Below are 20,223 nucleotides of genomic sequence, written 5' to 3' on the forward strand. Positions count from 1 at the left end.
TCGATTACGCTGATGGCCTTTAAGATGGGAGTAAGCTCTTTTATTGAAGGTTTTATGGCTCCTCTACACGATGGGCCAACGCCGGCCACTTCAAGGGTGGCTGCGTCCCTTGGAGTGGCCGGCGTTGGCCCATCGTGTAGAGGAGCTATTAAGGTCGTATCGGTCCGGAAATTCTGCGGGTGACAGTTCACTCCACAGTTTAGCTGTGGAACTGATGGTATTGGAAGGTTGGCATTATTGATAGACGACCTTCAAAACCACCATATTTAAGCAGTACTACAACGTCTACAACTACCTATAATAGTGGAATAGAAGCTTAATAGGTTAATCACCAAAAGAGGATCTTAACGTCACAGACCTTTATTTCAACGCTACTATAATTAGGGTTTATCAAACGCTACATCAGTAGAATCATGGTATAATAATATGGGGCATTATCTATGAAAAGGGACCTTATTGTCGATGGCGCTTACGCCGCACAGCGTCGCGCGGCATTGTATTTATATCGGACCATCGTTAATAATGGCGTAAGCGCCATCGACAATAAGGTCCCTTTTCATAGATAACGCCACATATACTCTGCCTGGTACTCTCTTCCCGTCTTTTCGTGGTCACGTGACTGACACAAGCCTACGTCATCATGCGACAACGCTATATGATAATATGCGATAGCGCTACATAAAGTGGCAATTTTATTGTGACGTAGGCTTGTGTCACTCTTGGAAGAGAAGACCATGTTTTCTTAGACTATGAGTAGAATTAGGACTGATTTAGACGGCGTGCGAACTCGCTAGCGATTTTCTTTACATTGCGGAATGTTGGTTACGTCCAATTCAACTGACTGATTAAAACCCGCAATGGTATGAAACTCGCATGCGAGTTCTCGCATCGTCTAAATCAGCCCTTATTCGCCTACAAACAACCATTAATGCATCACCTGTAGCTATTATCGTGTTATCTTAGGACTGCTTTATTTGATTTCTTGTCCAGGAATTTTTGACCCTTAACGGAAAGAACCCCGTTAGAGGTTTTTGCTTCTACTGATACTGGGATCTGGATGAGATGAGATATTTTTTTAGATTTTTTTTAATTTGATTGACGTGCGATAAGATTGAATGGAAAATTTTGTATTGGTTACTTCACATACTCACCAATTTTTTATTGTACAGTCGCCATCAGATATATCGGAGCGGCCAAGGTGTCCACAATATCTGAACACGCACTCTAACGCCCTGACAATAGAGGCGTGTTCAGATGATTGTGAGCACCTTGGCCGCTCCGATATATCTGATGGCGACTGTGGTACGCTTTCGCTTCGTGCGGGCCTATTACGTTAATCGTTTGCTACTTTAAAGTTATGTGCGAAATTAAAAAAAAAATCTATACAAGGTTGCTTTCATAATCATCTAAAAGAAAAAGAAACGGTTTTAGTAATGTGAAGTAGTAAGATATCACAGAAAATGTTTTTTGTGTCTCCATAGCTGCTCATTTAAACAATTTACATTAAGTACAGCGTTTCCTAAGATTTTTACATATATTTGAATACTTTACAAACGTAAATCACGGGGGTGTTATTTTTGTTGTTTTGTTAAATGTACTAAACAGATACCTAATTTATTTTCTTATACTGTTACTTATGAATTAATTAAAAAAGTAGTACTTTTTTTATTTTATTTACATAAACAGAAACACGCATATAAATTACAATTAAATGAATTAAATTATTATTTTTCCTTCTAAGCCACAGCCCTTATATTGAAATCAACCTCAAACCAAATTCGCACCTCTGTAAAAACTGTAAACACCAAAAAACTTTCCAAAAGCAAGTGAAATTTCAAAAAAAATCCCAGAAAAACCACCCCTAACATACAACATTCACTTGCGATTCGACTTTTTTCTAAAATCGGGCGCAAGTCTGCGCCGGCGCACGAGGCAGGTAAAAACGGCGCAGGTAGAAAAAATGTTTGGTGGATGCGATGAAAAAATGGCTTTGTGCGACCCTTGCTGCGCCTGCGCTTGTCTAGGATTTGTAGTGTTGATACTTGGGATGAGAAACATTTTAAATTTTAGGAACTTATATGAGGATTTGGAACGAGATATGATACAGAAATTGAGGATAGATTTTTATTTATCAAATTAGTTATTTATAGATATTTGTAGATAATTATAGGTAAGCGCAGGAAGATTAGTTGTTTATTTGAGAGTCTTTTACTTGAAGTTTAAGCAGTTTTGTTAAAGAGGTGGGAAGTAAATATTTTCATTTTAATGTTAATATACATACAGCGGTTTTATATAGCTGAGAAACCATGATTCGTTATGAGATCAGGATGAGTTATATTTTAGATTAAATACGTAACTATTTTGAATTATTTATTAGTTTATTCGTATATAGGTATTTAGTTTTGATAACTTATTTAATAATACATATAAAAACTCTTACAAACACAAGATGTTAGACATCTTCTCTCCCCTTCTTCCTAGTCTTGTCTAAACGCTTGTCAAGTCTAACCAAGCGTTTGTCCTTATCTGTGATTTTGACATTTGAGTTTCCTCGAAAACGATAAAATTAAACAGGGGTTTGGTAATTTTATAATTAAGGGGGTATGACTATTCGCTCTTCAGTTGGATTCATTCATTCATTCATTATTTATTCATGAACAATATTAATTGTGTATGGAATATAAAAATATACAAAAATTTCAAATTACTTAACAAATAAAAAATTTACATCTTAAAAATATTAAAGATTTCCGGATAGCATAGTCTTCAGCAAGTATCAAGTGTGTTGCAGCGCGCGGGGGTGCGCCCGCCCGCACTCCTGCGCACGCACACACGCGCACGAGATTTATCGCCAACAATGTGGCGACTTGCGAGATTTGAGACCCTTCGCATAGCTGTGCTCTGCCCTTATGCTGTGATGTTGGAGCAATGTTGCCTAGTAGATAACTAAAGTATTTATGTTGTAGTGTGTCGGTAGGTTCCTGATACTTTAAGGCCCACTTGCACCATTCCACTAACCTGGAGTTAATCGGTTAAACCGTTAAACCAGTGTCAAATCGTACTGGTAACCATGGTAACACCATGATTTAACCGGTTAACCCCGGGTTAGTGAATGGTGCAAGTGGCACTAAGATGTCTGTTTAATTTACTTAGGGCCACCTGCACCATTCACTAACCCGTGATTAACCAGTTAAACCTGGAGTTATCATGGTTACCGGTACAATTTGACACTGCTGGGTTAACGATTTAACCGCTTTACCCCGGGTTTCTGGGATGGTGCAAGTGAGCCTTAGGCTCAATTTTACAACAAAATAATAAGAATATATGTTCCTATACAAAGATATGAGAAGTTTCCGAAATGTTTCCAAATGGAAATTTCCCAGTTGTGGAAACTTTTCGACGATACGTCAGCATTAAAACTATTAAAAAGATCGACTTGTTATCAAATAATCGAACTACTAAGTATGTAGTCTTCGACTTCCTTGTTACTAAAACACGTAAGTGTATAAAACCCCCCATACAAATACGCCGTTTTATGATTTATGATATCACATCATTGTATAACTTGAATAACACCCAATAGCAGTGGCAAGTGTTACATTAACATTATATATAATGTAATGTCTGTAACGAGTCGTACGGACCGATTTGTGCGACGCGGTACACGAATTGAGGAACTTTTACTCGTAGTTGGGGTACTTAATGCACGACGCAATGGACCCGACTCAGATTTTGAAATATACATCTATTAGATATCTTTTAGACATCACCAAGATACGATAACGATATGTTTAAGATGTATACTGTCAAATTTGACATTTGCGCGATTCTGGAGATACTCTTGAACGATTTCCACAGGATATGACTTAGAGATCCAATTCACATCTAATAGATATTTTACTCTATCTAACGTAAAAGTGACATTGGTTGCCCGAATTGCGCTGCAAAAGAGATCTAGTTGATATCTAAACTATAAGACTATAACGTATCTAGAATGGATCTAGTACGTGTCGTCTCTTGTGAATAGTCAGTATGTCGCTGGCCCAATATTACAGGGTTCTATGTTTCACTTTTATCGAACTGAAATTTGAACACTGTCATAGTGACATTAAGTCGAATTTCAACTCTCTTAAAAACGTAACTTAGAAGCCTGTAATATTGGGCCAGCAATGTGTAACGCTTCTAATCTAAAGGGGCCCACAGATTACCAGTTCGCCGGATTATATCAGCCTGTCAGTTAAACTGCAAAAGTTAACAGTTCCGAACAACTGACAGGCTGAAATCGTCCGGCAAACTGGTAATCTGTGGGCCCCTTAGCCGCATATTCAAACGTACACAGACATCAGAATTACATCGAAATGATGTCATTCAGTTATCTTATAGGTATATCATGTTTTGCATGTTATTATGTTTCGGAATGTACTCTAAGTAAAAGGTACTCAACTTGTATCGATTGATTACTTACATTCTCGCTAATAAATTTAATTCTATTTATATTTCAACTTAAACCCGTAAGCTGCGGTAACCGTTTAACATCAGGTGATACGCACGCTTGTTTGCCATCAACATCGTATACAAAACGGTATTTTAGTAACGTATTCTGTAGTGCAGTATAAATCGAAAGACGCAGAAAAACTCGTTTCGCGGCTACATGAAAATAGTGGCAGTATCAATATACTGGTGATGATGATGATGATGATGATGCCATGAAAATACTTTAAATACCGTATCCCCGAATTGTGTACGGGCAGTATCAATCGAGAGGCACAGACAAACTCGTTTCGCGGCCACACGAAAGTCACGGTCATTGCCTAATAGCGCGCATGCGTATTAGCGACCAACTAATGCTCCGACGCATACTACACTATATCCTTCCTATTTATATTATACATAGTATAACCTGAATCCCAGATGCCTGATGCCAGATGCTTTATTTGGAGCCTTACGTATCCCACTGCTGGGCAAAGGCCTCCCCCCCCATTTTTCCACAGATCTCTTTCCAATGCTGTGTCTGGCCACTCCTTCATAAAGGAGTCTAGTTCATCCCGCCATCGCCATCGCTAACCTTTGAGCACTTGAAAATGCTAGAGATGCTAGGCAGATTTACTTATCCCGCTCGTTCCACTGTATTTGCTAACGTCCCTAACTAGTTATTTCCCTCAGTACAGACCCAGTTCTGACCGCCTATCACACCCTTCAAATGCTAGTCCAGATTGTCCAATCATCGTTGACGAGGTACTGTCTTTAGATTTCGCGATGCCTTAAACGCTCTCAGACGAGACCAGACCATATGTTTCGAGCTCAGCTAAATACTGCCGTATTCGAACTTCAAGATATTCAGAAGAGACGACACGTACTAGATCCATTCTAGATACGTTATAGATTAGATATCAACTAGTTCTCTTTTGCAGCGCAATTCGGGCAACCAACGTCACTTTTACGTTAGATAGAGTAAAATATCTATCTCTAAGTCATATCCTGTGAAAATCGTTCAAGAGTATCTCCAGAATTGCGCAAATGTCAAATTTGACAGGTTAGATCTTAAACATATCGTTATCGTATCTTGGTAATGTCTAAAATATATCTAATAGATGGCTATTTCAAAATCCGAATCGGGCCCATAGCCACTTTTCTTTCGAGTTAATAGCCAAGAAGCAAATCCAATAAACATGTAGATTTAAAGATACATATTAGAAAATGCAGAGGACTTGTTTTAAGGATATGGTAACCGCTTATAGGCAATCGCACTTGTATCAAGCAGCATCAAGCACCATTATAGCGATATAAAGTAATAGAGAAGTTTCTTCACAACAATTCTTTAGCATTTTAGATCAAAGCCAGCTTAACTTGCGTTTTAGCGCAACAAAACATCCCAATTTAGCCCAATATCCCAACCTTTTAAGGAAGCTTCAAATAGATCGTATCGTGTAATGTATGGGAAGCAAAAACTAAGTACTAGTGAATCATACCGCCAAGGCCAACAAGTACTGACACACAATTAACTGTTGTTAGTTCTTATTGTCTTTAAAATAAGGTTTATTCTTAGTCAGGGTACTGACCAAATCAGTGGCCGTGGTAAAGTGTTATTTTAAGGGAGTAATTAAAGTTATTACGACTGGCAATGATAAAATTTTACCATTTGTCATTTTTGAGATTGATAAAGTAATTTGTGAAGACAAAGAACGAGTTAAATTTATTGAAGAATTAAACGCTAATGATTTTTAAGACGTGTAAGGAATTGAGGTAAATTAATAAATTCGTGAAAGATAATCTTACACAGATGATCCCCAGAAATAATATTAATTCCATGTTCTGATCATACAAAAGTTATTAATTATAAATGGGGTCTATATTGTTAACAGCCTTTTTTAACAGTTTTTTAAGTCTCCCTGCGTGCATCATGTACCTAAATATATTTGTTAGAAATTATTCTCAATGTAGTTCGCTTGCAATGTCTTAACATAAGCGCGAGAGGCGTTTTAACATCAAATCAAGTTCAGATTATTTAAGTTTGATTTCCGCTTCAAAAAACTCAACAGATGTTCCAAAACAATGACATTCCTGATTGATGCAATTTTTATTTTCCATGGTTTTCTTCGCAATGATTTAATATGATTTACTTTTATTATATCACAGTTGATAATAACAACAAAATTGCATTGGCTCTAAAGCAAAATGCTATTGTATCGCAAAAATATGTCAGATCAAACAAATCTTTGAAAAGGACACAATTCGTTACTGATTCTAAAATCTTATATCCTGACCTAGTAAAAATGTTAAAAAATACAATTTTGGACAAAAAGGTAAATCTTAAAAAGCTTCATTGGACAATGCATCTGACAATGAAGTAGATCGAATCAATAAAACTGCAGACAGACGGACAATCGGTGATATGTTGAAGAAACAGGGTGGGTTCTAGGGTTCCGTGACAATGAGGGGCGTAATGCTTTTTAAAAGTTTTTGTCAAAAAAGTGCCCTAAATTTGTATCGGTGGGCATGTGCTGTGACATGTCTTCAGGTGACTTTTACCTAAGGCTCCTGTAAAACATATTGATTTTACTTACAAGTGCGAGATGCAAGATCATATTTTAATTTTGGTTGTAGGTAGCTATTATGTAAAAAATACGTTAGGTAGATATTTATTTTAGTCAGCATTTTTTGTACATAATGGCTGGATAGAAGTTAGTATGTACATACTTACAAACATTTGTAATGTATTGTAACATAATTATGTACATTTGAATTGTAATCCGGATTCGCAGTCGTATTATGACAACTTATTTAGCTAGAAATTTTAATTTTTATAAAATCATGAAAAAAATGTCTCTTTATCGACGACCAGTAATCCATATTTATCTATTATTGTGGTTGTTATTTGGCTCCATAATTAAAACTAAGCACCTCCAAAAGAGTAAGTACTATGTGGTAATCTTAGCTTTCGTACTTTTCCATAATTTGCACTAAAATCTAAATCATCTTACAACTTACAAACACCAATATTTCCGTTCAAAAACGAACCCTAAAAAACTGCATTACTACATCGTGGGAGACTTTTTTTTGTAAATAAAACTTCTCTTTTTACTCCAAAAGGGGAGGTTTTTTCTTTGTAGTGGCTCAGGTGGCTCGCATGAATAGCACAGATTTTAGCCATAAAATATGGCACGGGATCGATCTTTACAATTTTATGAAATAAATTGCGTCACTTGAAATCATTATGGCGGTTGGAGGAAATTGCCATGACTTGTTCTTTATGATTTATATAATTTTTTGTGGCAATCATTAAAGGATTGAAATTCGGTTTGTATTAATTGAATCCTCAGTTAATAATTTTATAGCCTAAAATAATATATCAGGTGATTAAAGTAAACCCTATACTATCAAGAATAACTTAAGCGACACTGGACTTGAGAAAGTTCCATTAAATTGACATATAACTTATCCGAGAAATGATAAAATCATTAGCGACGTTACATATGAATATTAAACACATCTTGACTACTTTGAAACATTAAATAATGTTTCGAAGAATAAACACAAACTTAAATTAAAGTCAGTGCAAAGGCATAAATTTAAACCTGATCTCCTAACATCTGCACTGCATTAACCATCTTTTGTTAAAGTTTAAAATCTTTAAAACTATGGTCGACGCCGCAGGATCACTAATTCTAATAAATTCCAAAACTACGGGAAACGCACATTTTTCGTATACGCCATAGCAAAATTCTCTAGAGCCCCTAATCACAAAATGATTGCTATAAACTCCGAAAATACCAAGCAAAAGTCAATCTTAACTGAAAGGCAAAGGAATTTAAATGGGATAACTAATTATGGCACTTTAAGTATTAAGATTTAAGGGATGCTTGTCAAGATGTTGCTGTAGATAATTCAGAGCCAAACGTAACAAATTACTTTAACAACAATGAGAAAGAAGCTCTAGTACTTAACAATAAGGTTGAAGATGGGTTGATTGTGTGAAGTGATATAGGACGAGATGTAGATAAGGGATGCTGGCAGGTAGAGAAATTTGAACATTTTGAGGGATGAAGAAAAAATAAGGGTCTATTATACAAAAGATGGTGTCGGCGTCATGCTGGGAACCGATGCGGCGGATGCAGTTTTAGATTCTACTCAAGATTTCAGAAATGACGAGACATTTAATTAGATATGACCAGTTGCATTGATTTTTGAAAAGATATATCGTATCTTTACCGTTGACTCATAAACTTGAATCTTTAATTATTGACCGCAGACAGAGGTCTAAAAAAAGATGAAAATTGGTACCCAAGAAACCCATTTCCACAATTATTATTTTATTTCATTATTAAATACCTAGTTATTGGGTGTATTTAGTTACTAAGTGAACTGAACACCTTATATCTACTTAGCCAGTTTTTCTCACATTTTTTTAACCTGCCATATTCTCTATAAGAAAGAATCAGTCAAATTTTAATAAAAACATCTGCATAAAACAATCTATTCTGAATAAATACTGGACAAAAAGATCTTCATCGGAACACATTGCCACAATAAAGCCTAAAAAATACACACAACACTTTCAACTTTATGGCTAGTAGCTAAAGTATAATTTCCACTGTTTATCAAATGGAAATTAAGAAAAAAACAGGCGCCCACATCTTCCGACAGGAAAAGGAACTTATTTGATTATAATAAACATTAGGTTGATTCAAAATAAAAAATAAACCAGGTGCATAGACAAGAAGCTTTGTTTTTTAAAGCCCATACTATTGTTTGGTTAGTAATAAAAGTTGTATGAAAACCCCTTTTGAATGCAAAAAGTGAGTTTTTTGACCACCCATGTTTTTTGGTCGGTAGCTAAAAGACTTTTTGTTGTCCTGTAAATAGGTGTAATTTTAAAAGTGAAAGTGCAACTTTTTGTTCACTAAGGAGTTATAAAATTATGTCGGCTTCCTTATACTCTATTTTATGTTTTATTAGGGGTAAATTTAATAATAAAACATAATAATTATAAGTCCTGTAAAATTGTACCTTATTTAAAAAATATCTATCTTACAACGTATTTATAGAAAAAGTATTGGTATACTAAAGTGCGGCTTCCAAGTTCGTATAGGTTCGAACTCTCGCTAGATCCAATAAATATCTCGTATGTTGTTTGGAACTTATATACGAAATATAATTTAATATTTATCTGTTACTTTTCGGAAAAATATTGTAATGTAATATGCATACAGCTGTGCATAAATTCCAAGGTGTGGGTAAGTCCCCAATCCGTATTGACTTGAGTTAAGATAAGGTCTGCTTGTAGCCCGAGCCCACTTGTATTTATGAGGATGCCTGTGCCCAGCAGTAGACAGGCCCTTATTTAAAGACCAAGGGCAATTGGTATGGCACTTAGAATTTAGGGGGGCTCCCTTCCCCGTCTTAAAACCGAAGGAAAAAAACTAGGAAAAAATCCGGCCCTGGCAGTAGAGCGTAAAGGACGTATGGATGAGTCTACCTAAGTATTCAGTTTAGGCTATACTTTGACCTAAAGTATGAATCTGACATGGACCTGTTTTTGACTACCAGTCTTAAACTAAAAATAAAACAGCCAACTAATTACAATCGGTAATAAACATGACTTCACCGGCGAAAAACTTAAACATTTTCAAGAGACAATTTGAAAAATCGTCTTACTCTGTAGAACCAGTCCCGAATCCGGTTCAGAACATTTGCGTGATGGATCACCGGCCACTCGCACGCTCCTCCCCTCCTACTACTTCACCCCCTCTAACCAACTTACATGACCATATTACCATTCACACTATCCATCGACGCGTTTGCACCACGAAAAATTTTTTGAAGCAATCAAAAGCAGCAGTGGTGGAGGTGCAGGGATTTTAACTGTTCAAGGAAATTTTAAATTATGATTATAGTGACGAGCTATAGATCGTGTAGATCAAAATGGCGGACTCCCAAAATACAGGTTTTGTGATGATGGAATGGAACACGTAGGAAATTAGTTGCACACGTCAGTTGCTAGCTCATGTTATAACGATTTGTAGCTTTGGTTTTATCTTTCGAGTCGAGCAAGATGCGTCTATAGATTATTGTGGACCTTTAAATCTACTTTTGGATTTGAAGACCTCTAACAAACTAAAAAAAAAGTCAGTCATAATTTTTTTTCACTTATTTTTTGTTAAATCAGATTATCAAGTCCTTACAACACCTGTGGGAGCACTTGATCATGCACAATTTAAATAAAAATAATGAATTATATTTGATAAAACATTCTTATCGTACATCCGACTTCCGTCCCTAAGCAGGTGAATTGGCATCAAAAAAACCTTTTCATTCAATTGTTGTCAAACCCTTGCACAGAGTAAAAAACGTCAACATGTTTAGACGAGTAAAAAATCATAGCTTCAAGGACATTTCTTATTCAATTTTGGACGCAACCCTAATTTTAGAAAACAAAAGTGTCTAAAAAGTTTTTACAGCAAAAAGTTAGTGCAAACAAGTGTTTGCATTAGTTTCTTGTTTTTCGAACATAATGAACAAATGGAATTAGTTATAGGAAAAAATAATAAAAACGAAAACCGGGAGGCCATTTTTTACCACGTTGTGCTTTTCGGTAAAATCGAAAGTTTATTATAAAACTTTATTACTAGTGCAATAAAAAGGTCGCTATCTTCTCCTTTTGTATCTTGTCTTTACTGATTAACCGATTTGTATGAGACTACAGATGTCGGTGTTTTAGAAGTTCATTTTATTACTCCTTGTCAGTATTATATTGTATTGTTTTAAATGAAATATTGTTTGGACTGTGGAATGAAACGATATTAATTCTTATTATCGTAAACTCCCTCGGGTCTCGTATCGTAAGTTTCAAATCGTGGTTATTTGCAATTGCAAATCAGTGCATAGGTACTAAATATTTTGATATTTTTATTAAAGTGCCTAGTAGGTATGTAATGTAGTTTCTCATAATTATTGTTTAATGTCATTAAGAGATATTATTATAAAAAATATCAAAACTCAATGTAATGTAGGTACTTCAATTTAAAAATGCATTTACAAATTCTTAGATACCTATTCCCATTAAAAAAAACTAAAATAAGCATCAATTTTGTTTTTTTCCGTTTTTTCGTTTATTTTTATTTTCTAATAAACCGAACTGTTCAAACGATTTTATACCTTTATCTTTATACTTTTCAGTATAGAACTTATTATAGTTATTACGCAACAAAAATTAATCTCAAAATAAAATATGCCGATACGAAATCCCCTTTTTAGGGCTTTAATCTCCGATGTCCGCGTATCCCTGACCACGGTCACTGGTTGAACATCTGCCGGCTCCCTCCATACATACATACAAACATACATACAATGAACATCGATCGTGTGTCACTGCCCTTATTAGCTTCTATTGCGGGCTTAATGATATCTATGAATATTTAAATTGGTTTATTTATATTGGTATTAAAATGATCGTGGTGTTTATTGTCCTTTGATTTTTTTTGGGTTTTGTATTTTTTTATTTTTTTTCTTGTTGATGTATCATATGGACATGTTTTGTAATTTTATGAATATGTAATGTAATAATGTTACATAGGTATTGTAAATATTAATATAATAAAATTATAAAAAAAATATTATTAATGGCTGATTAGACAAAACTGACAAAACGCTTAGTAAAAATTTCAGTGTTTTTAAACTTTTTAACTATGCATAGACGGTACACATTTTATATTAAAATATAGAATATAGGCATTAAAATCTTTAATGCCTATATTCTTACACTATGGCGTTAACAGAATTAGATAAATGTTGCACCTAGTTAATTTTGATAGGTATTGTGGGTAGGTTGTTATTGTTTTATTTCTGAGTAAATATGTCTGCAGTTTTTTTTTACTTAGCAAAAAATATGTTAACAATTTAAATGAGTGACAATGTTTTCCACGCAAAATGCATTGGAATTAGTTTTTTTTTTAATATTAAGTAACTATGGAGACTGGGTAAGAAACCGTCAGTATTTTTTGTGATTGGTCGTCGATATTGGTTCGATCTCCAAAGCTCGGGCGATTTCACTTGCAAATCCCCGACACCGGTTCCCTTGCATACAATTAGACTCCCTCATTTGCGCCGTGGACACCCCGCTTTAATCAATAACTTCTTTTTCGCGGCCTTCGCCTTTTTTCTCGGCGCGATGCCACTCGCGCACCTCGATATGTGTCAATCGGCGTTTATTCACCAATTTACGAATTGGCAAAAAGCACCGCAAAAAAGCCAAAAGCTCGGCCAAAAAATCGTCTCGTATCTTGTAGCCATTTTAATTATTATTTAATACCGGGGGACGAGCACGTGGCGTGCACCCCGTCTCGCTCCCTCTTGTGCGTCGCGCCCCGCCGGCGTCGCGCCGTCCTTCTTCCACTGGGCGCACTTACACACATAAAAATGGTGAATAATAAAAAAATGTGTACACATTTTTTTCGCTTAAACCGCGGCGTCGCTGTGTGCGTGCGGCTCGCGAGCGACCGGGACGGCGCTAGCGCGCCGAGCGGAACCGCCGATCCCCACTCCATTTTTTTTAAGCTCGCGTCTTTCGTTGTTAGCGTCCGTGTGATTTTTTTCATTTTATGTGTTAGTGTACCCCTCGCGCGGTAGTTCACTTTTTCTACTATAGATCTGAATTTCAGTCTCGTTTTTGCCGCGCTGCTCTGAGGCGGCGAGTTGCATTCGTCAGCGCTGGCCTGCATCAAGCGAGCAAGCTCGGAGCACATGTCCAAAGCACACGCGAATCCCTGAGTGCGAGAGGGACGCCCTCACCACATGTGGTCTCCACAACTATACACCTATAGCACACTAAAATATTGAGCACAAAAAATCTGGTAATTTTGATCCTAGTAACGACGCCGCATTCATAATTGTGCCGCAGGGTCAAGAGCACGGCACGTTTTTTCGGCCGGCATTTTTTTTCCGAATTTTATTTTTAATGTTTTTCGTGTTTTTGAGAATTTTTGGCGACGAAGCCTTGGACTGCCTTGCCGTGTTGTGACATAGTGTTTACCTTTATTATGTGATATAAAATAAGTGACATTTAGATAGGAACAAACTGTGATTTTAAAATGGTGATAATTGGTGTATGAGGACTTGGACAGTGACAGGTATGGATTTTTTCTTTTTTAATTAAAGGGGGGTGGACTCCTTGCCGACTCCCCCTGGGAGGGTAAGAGGGTAACTTTACGTAAGATCCCTCGTTCGCAGACGACCTTGGATGCCCGACTATAAATACGGAAATATTTTTGGGCAGTGTGCCGTGATGTTATTTTTAAATTAACTTTTATTGCAGTATGAAGCTTAACGATCGCGATGAAGATTTGTTTTGTTTATGTTTAGTTTACTACTTATTATTTTTCTTAAAAATTTCAAGGAATCCACTCCCTAAAAAATATAAATTTCATTTTTTTTGTCTGTAATGTTGTCTTTTTTAAATTTATCTTAAAGTGACCATAGAGAATTAGTTTTTTACGCAATTCGCGCCATGGCAAAAGTTTTTGCCACCTAACCTTGTATTGCACGGTCCACTAGGTATGAAATATCGTAAGCCAGTTATGAAGTGTCACCAACCGGCACAAAAAGTGCGTGGAACACAGTTTTTTAACAAAAAATGCTCTTGACACGACTACGAATATTCGAAAAAATGCCCCAATTTAAGGAATTATTGGTTGTAGCTTTGATCTGTAAACGTTTTTATATGGAATATAAATATAAAAATCGATTGTTTGACTTGAATTTACATTGTTGTCAAAATATATAACAATAATAATTAAAAATAACACTAAAATAAAAATATGTTATTAATACTTGTCGTACGTCAATTTGTATTTTTTTTTTTGACAAAAAATATTTTTTCCATGTTTAGACGGACTTGCTTCAATCTGAAGCATCAATTTTTTTTATTTACAAAATCCCTAACTTAAATATTTGTCATTTTATACTACACGATGCTTAAAGAAAAATAAATCTCCTGTTATTAAATCCATCAAAAATTCAATAAAACCATCATCATCAAAACTGTCATCTCTAAACTCCGTCAAAGCGTGTCCAGAGTTAGATAGGTAAGTTCGGATAGTTAACAAAAACCTAATTACCGGCCGAACCACTTCCTTGCCCCGAACAAGTATTATGATTACGAATCTTGAAGTCGATCAACCGTGGGGCCCTATACAAACTTTACTCCAACAACTCCTCCATGCACCCCTATAGCTATATCAGTAAGAACCATATTTGCTTGGAGATTGGTAGCATCAACGGCAAAATGTTCTTGTTCTTTGTACGCGCAATTATATCTTTGACAGCCGTGTATGCCGGTCTCTACACGTACACTTGCCGGCACAAGTGTAATTAGACGTACTACCGAAGCGTACCAATGGACTTAATCTGTTTTAACATTTGTTACATTCTGAATGTGTGATTTAGCTTTTATGTTACAAAAGGTCTCAAAAAGGTTGTTAGGAGCTGCTAATTCTATATCAATTAGTCAAATCCCATTAGTAAAAAAATTAATTGTGGAGAGAACTAATTGATATTTCAGATACGTTGGTAGGTTTAAAAGCAGATGAGATAAAAATCGTTGTTGATTGTAAGCGCGCCTGTACGCCGCATGATTATCGAAGCCTTATTCGATGCGGCATGTGGGCTAGGGGCTAGATCATTGACACAGCCTACACGGCGGCTCTCGTCACCTGCTTGCCACACAAAAAAAAACACCGGCTTTTTTCACTCGTCAAATCTAGTTTTAAATGACCGAGCTTAAAGCAATTGATAAATTCATGCCCGATTGTACAATGATGTTGATAAAAGACAACATTTCAGACAAAGCAATTAGCATTCTTTTAAATTTTGATTTATTGTTCTTCCAGCCAAATCTCAACGGAGGATCTCGAAATATTCCATGACACCCAAAAAGCGTAGAATACGAAGACAGAAACCGTATATTTTTGTAAGATAGTGCCAAATAACCACTCGATCGAACGATCGAAACGATAATTATACTTTATATTTAGATAGACATTTTTAATTGCCAAGATGATGGAAGGAAGGACAATCGACTACAGGCCGGACGGGGGCGGTCTGGACTACCACAACTCGCCTCTGATGGCCGAGATACCTGTAGACAACTACTCCCACATACACAGGAGCATAGAACACTTGAGATCTATAGGGGTCCCTCCGCCCTTAGACCACCACCGCCATCTCGCCACCAACCTCACAGACTTGAGGCGATACGAACACCCCGACGAAATGCCTGAAATCAAGCCGTCCGTATTAAGACTATCCGAATTTAAAAGTGGTTTGCAAGACATAAGGATACACAACGATCAGGAGAACGAGGTGCAGCGACAGATGACGCCGCACGACGATGGGCCGAAGGGATACAGCGCGCCATCGACCCCCCTTTCCGAAAACGGAGGACATAGCATCCAGGAGGAAAAGGTCAGAGTTTTTGCTTTAATAACGATTGGATCAGCATCCTTGAAGGCTTCGGAAGTCTTCAACGTTACCTGACGTCATGACGCCTGGTAATATTCGGTGGTTTAACACATTGTTCGGGGATCATTATACAGAATCACGATGCACGAGTTTGTTCCGCGTAGCTATCAATCTCGAGATGATTCTTACGCTCATCAAATTAAGCTTTAATTTGAGTTATCATGCCGTTGGCGGTTTGATCTCTCGACTTTATCTGACTAATTTTGTTTCCACGCTAAGTCGTATACGGATTTTCAACTAAATCAACATGAATATTATCTTTAGCTCTGTATCTTAATTGTATATAATTATTTATTCTGACAAGAGTGCCTTAAACATGCGCAGGGGCAGTTTAACGTGTTCTTGTTGGAGAGCTCTTAAATAAATAAATTCTTCAATACGTCTTTGGGTTTCAAAGTACGCCTATTCAATAAGATGTTTGCGTAGCAATTCTTGACACTTCCCTGTTCATGCGGTAAATTTTTAATAGCGTCTCTCAAACGCTTTTGGTTCAAGTGCCATTTTTACATAGATTTATTTCCTCTCAACTCCAAATAGCTGTGAGGCGAATCTTATTGGCATAAGTCCGTAAAAGTATTTATTTATATTTAAAGGGGTTTCGAGTTTCCAATTGGGAATTACTCTGATACGCCATTTTTCTTACCATCCGACGTTTCCTATAAGTCTGTAAATACTACCTTATCTTATATAATAAGACTTCCTTCTAATCATAAATTAGAGTTCAATAAATTTAGACGTTCATGTTAATGTACTAAATGATGGATCGCTTTATCATGTTCAATAAATTATTCATCAACGCTTGATTAGAAGTGGATTTTTTTCTTCACAAGTACTTCAAATTCAGTGTTTCCATTGATTTTATTGATTTCCTTGTCATCTTATGCAACAATAGAGCCACGCCTACAATTGTCATTATGGAAATTAATATGTACCACGTTTTCCTTTTATTATCTGCTAGTCCACTTTACACACTGGGTTAATTTTTTTTATGTGTACGTAAGTTTTGAAAACCATTTATTAACATAATTAAATATACAGAGGTATTACAAATACTAAACAAAATTAATAACTAACTTATATCTAAAATAGGCCCTTGAGGCATTGTACCAAGGATGCTGGCGGCATTTCCTCGTTGTATCGCAATGCTGATACGTTGTGCTAGGAAGCCGCCAGCTCTTCGGTCACCAGTTACGTTGTACCTACTTGGATTGATAGAATTATTTATCTTCAATCGATTACTCTGCTGACTAAACATGTATTGTTTCTTCAACTCCTAATGCTACTTCTTCATTAGCTCGAAAATCATCGTCGCCACATACCAAATCATCCTAATTGTTTAATTCGACAATTGTCGGAATGAAAGCCTTAGAGTGACGGCAGTCATTAGTGTCTGATGAGTACGGATGTGCCTTGAACGAGCCAAGGTCCCCGGGTCGCGCAGAGGTTGTATAGGACGATACCTATTGTCTGTGTTTTTTTTTTAACAAATTCAATTACATAGATAACGAGTGCTAATGAATTTTGTGTAAATTTTGTTCCGGGAGATTGGGATCTTTGATTTAATTTCGGGTTTTGGTGCTAGTTGATGCGCGGGGCACTTGTCGAGCTCGGCCTTGACTTTATCGCTCACATGCGTCTTCAAATCATGTTTACTACCTGCATGATTGTTACTAATGTTACATTTTAATGGTACAACAGAACAAGTTTACAACATTACATGTCGTTGAATATACGTATACGTGATGAGTTTTCTCTGATTGATAAGTTACATTTAGTATATTTTCTGTACTGAGGATAGCTTGAACTGCTTTAAGATTGTATCTGTTAATAGTAAAAAATCTAATAAGACTTCTTTAAATAATTCCCACTAAATTTTCAAACATTGACCCGCTTTTTATCTACATATTTTACTAATCCATATAAAAAGTCTGCATTTTTGATCGCAATATCAAACATGGTAGCTTGTAAATAATAATAATAAATGTCACACATTTTTTTCTTACAATATCCAAGAAATCGACACAATTGATGAGCGTGACCCGGTAGAATTCGAAGGTCTTGATAAGGACCCCTCGCGTAACGATAAACTCCGCTAGTGGGTATTTCGATATGCAAATATAGGTAGGGATATGTCTCCACAGGCGGTTAATATTTATTTCAAGGACGCTATTGAAAATTTAAAATAATAGTGCCAACATTTTTGGAGATCTTAAATGAAATTATGTCAATCACTATAATTTACTAAAGCTGTAAAATTGACGAAAATAAATAATGTTGAGCTTTTTTAATACACAAAACATAGGCACGTTTTAGGATTGGTTGCACCAAATCGTCTGTTACCGTTGATACTTTTGCTAAATTTTACTGTATGGGAAGTTTCATAATTCAATGCTGAGTAGCGTTAATCAGTCCGCTAATTAGTGCAACTGGCCGTTAATATTCTTTCCAAATATTCAGCAACATTATTTCATCAAGAACGTCATACTTACTCCAATTGTCACTTCGCGCTACTGTTAATCCAATTGTATCGCCAGAAAGCTAAATTTGATATGGTATGTACAATCTATGGGCCTCAGTTGCCTAAATATAAATGCTCTGATTTGATTTAAACGTTAATACCAAGCTATATAAAAAAAATATCATCATAGTAGGCAACCACCTCGATACTTTTCGTAAAGCTTTTAAAGCTACCTGTGGCTACAATAGTATCATAGATAAGCCAATGCCTCTTCTTGACAAGTCCACAAATGCGTAAGTTCGTGAAAGACAGATGCTTTATCACGGACATAAAGGCAATACACCATCTGTTCCCTGTTTTCTTACGTCAAAAGAAGCCCGTTCGAGAGCCAGACATACCAACATATGCATTATTTCCTATACAATACAAGTTAATCAACTCAACTTACCTATAAGTTGTCCGCGTATACTCTGAATTAGATATATGTGTGGCCTTGTTGGGATTTTCCATAACATTCTTATAAGATTACAGAGTCCTTCCTAATTATAAGACATTAAACTAATTTAACTTTGGAACTTATTTCATGCTTCAAGAAAAGTAATTCTGAAAAGACAGTTTTAGCTTTTAGCATTCTTGTTTAATTTTACATTTTCAACATTACCAACATTTTCGATGACTTCAATACTGTATAAAACGTATTATCATTATCAACGTCTGAGTGCGTTCAATGCCTTATCAGTTGCATCACTTCTATCTACACAAAATTTAAATTTACACAAAATACATACGATTTGCTTACTTGGATCCGCTATCTATATGGGCGAGGAAATGATTATCAAGGTCGCATATATCAGTGTAAATGGGTTATACCTTTTTAGTAGGTATTTTACATATAACATCGATATTTTTAGAAACTGTCTCAACCAAATTTGGCGACTGGTAAATAATATTGAACTTGTACATATGTATTTTACTTCTTCTTAAGTCTTTTAAATCTAGCAAAATATTCACTTAAATCTAGCAAAGTAGGAACCACACCTGCCTAAACGTGTGTGTGTAAAAGATCATCGTGTAGATAATACATTACCTACTATCCAACTTTGTTGTGTGAGTGAGATGAGGGTGTACAATGTAATACAATCTCTTTCTTTAGCTACTTAACTACTCTTTTATACTCTTAGATCGTTCCTCGGAGGCATAGGGTTGTCTCATTTAAGATACGTCTGTATTTTCTTGAAGAAAAATCTATATTTTACTAATTACACACATAATCCAATAATACTATTGGATTTATGTTTAATACCTACAACGGCCGATTTCATAATATTTCAAATTGCATTATAAGTAATGCTAAATTTTGAGAAGTCCACCTAACCCCATTACGTAAGTTTTTCAATTCAATGTGTTCAATTATTCCACGTTGTTCCAAGATTTTCGCGTTCCAATATCAAGGTCATAGGGTAAAGGCACCAGTGCTCAGCCATGCACCAGTAGTCAGCCTTTCTTGCCTATTTTTGGCTGTAAATAATAAAGTTTTTCTAATTTTCATCTGAAAACTAGGTAATATTGTAGATTGATAAGCTATTCATTGAAAAATACCTTAATTTTTAATCGAATACTCTACGATGATCCACAAAAAAAATTCAAAGTGGTGGTGTCTTTTGACATGGAAGGTTAAGAGATATGCGCCATTTTTTTTGGAATGTCACATGATATTTTGATAAGATGATAGCAGCCGAATTGTGATTTAT

General features: G+C 35.9%; 1 protein-coding gene across 4 annotated transcripts in view; it reads left to right on the plus strand.

The window, feature by feature from the left end:
- Positions 1-20,223, plus strand: part of LOC134675593 (zinc finger protein rotund-like) — a 186,581-nt gene that overhangs the window by 126,577 nt on the left and 39,781 nt on the right. Inside the window, exons 1-2 of one of the 4 annotated variants that reach the window (XM_063533912.1) lie at positions 12,536-13,625; positions 15,384-15,957. The exons of the other annotated variants lie outside the window; for them this stretch is intronic. Coding sequence (XP_063389982.1) covers positions 15,550-15,957 — 408 coding nt within the window. The 5' untranslated portion in view covers positions 12,536-13,625; positions 15,384-15,549. Of the gene's footprint in view, positions 1-12,535; positions 13,626-15,383; positions 15,958-20,223 lie in introns of those variants that run through there. 4 annotated transcript variants of the gene reach the window in all.

The sequence above is a fragment of the Cydia fagiglandana genome, chromosome 22, assembly GCF_963556715.1.
Source record: "Cydia fagiglandana chromosome 22, ilCydFagi1.1, whole genome shotgun sequence".
Lineage (NCBI taxonomy): Eukaryota > Metazoa > Arthropoda > Insecta > Lepidoptera > Tortricidae > Cydia > Cydia fagiglandana.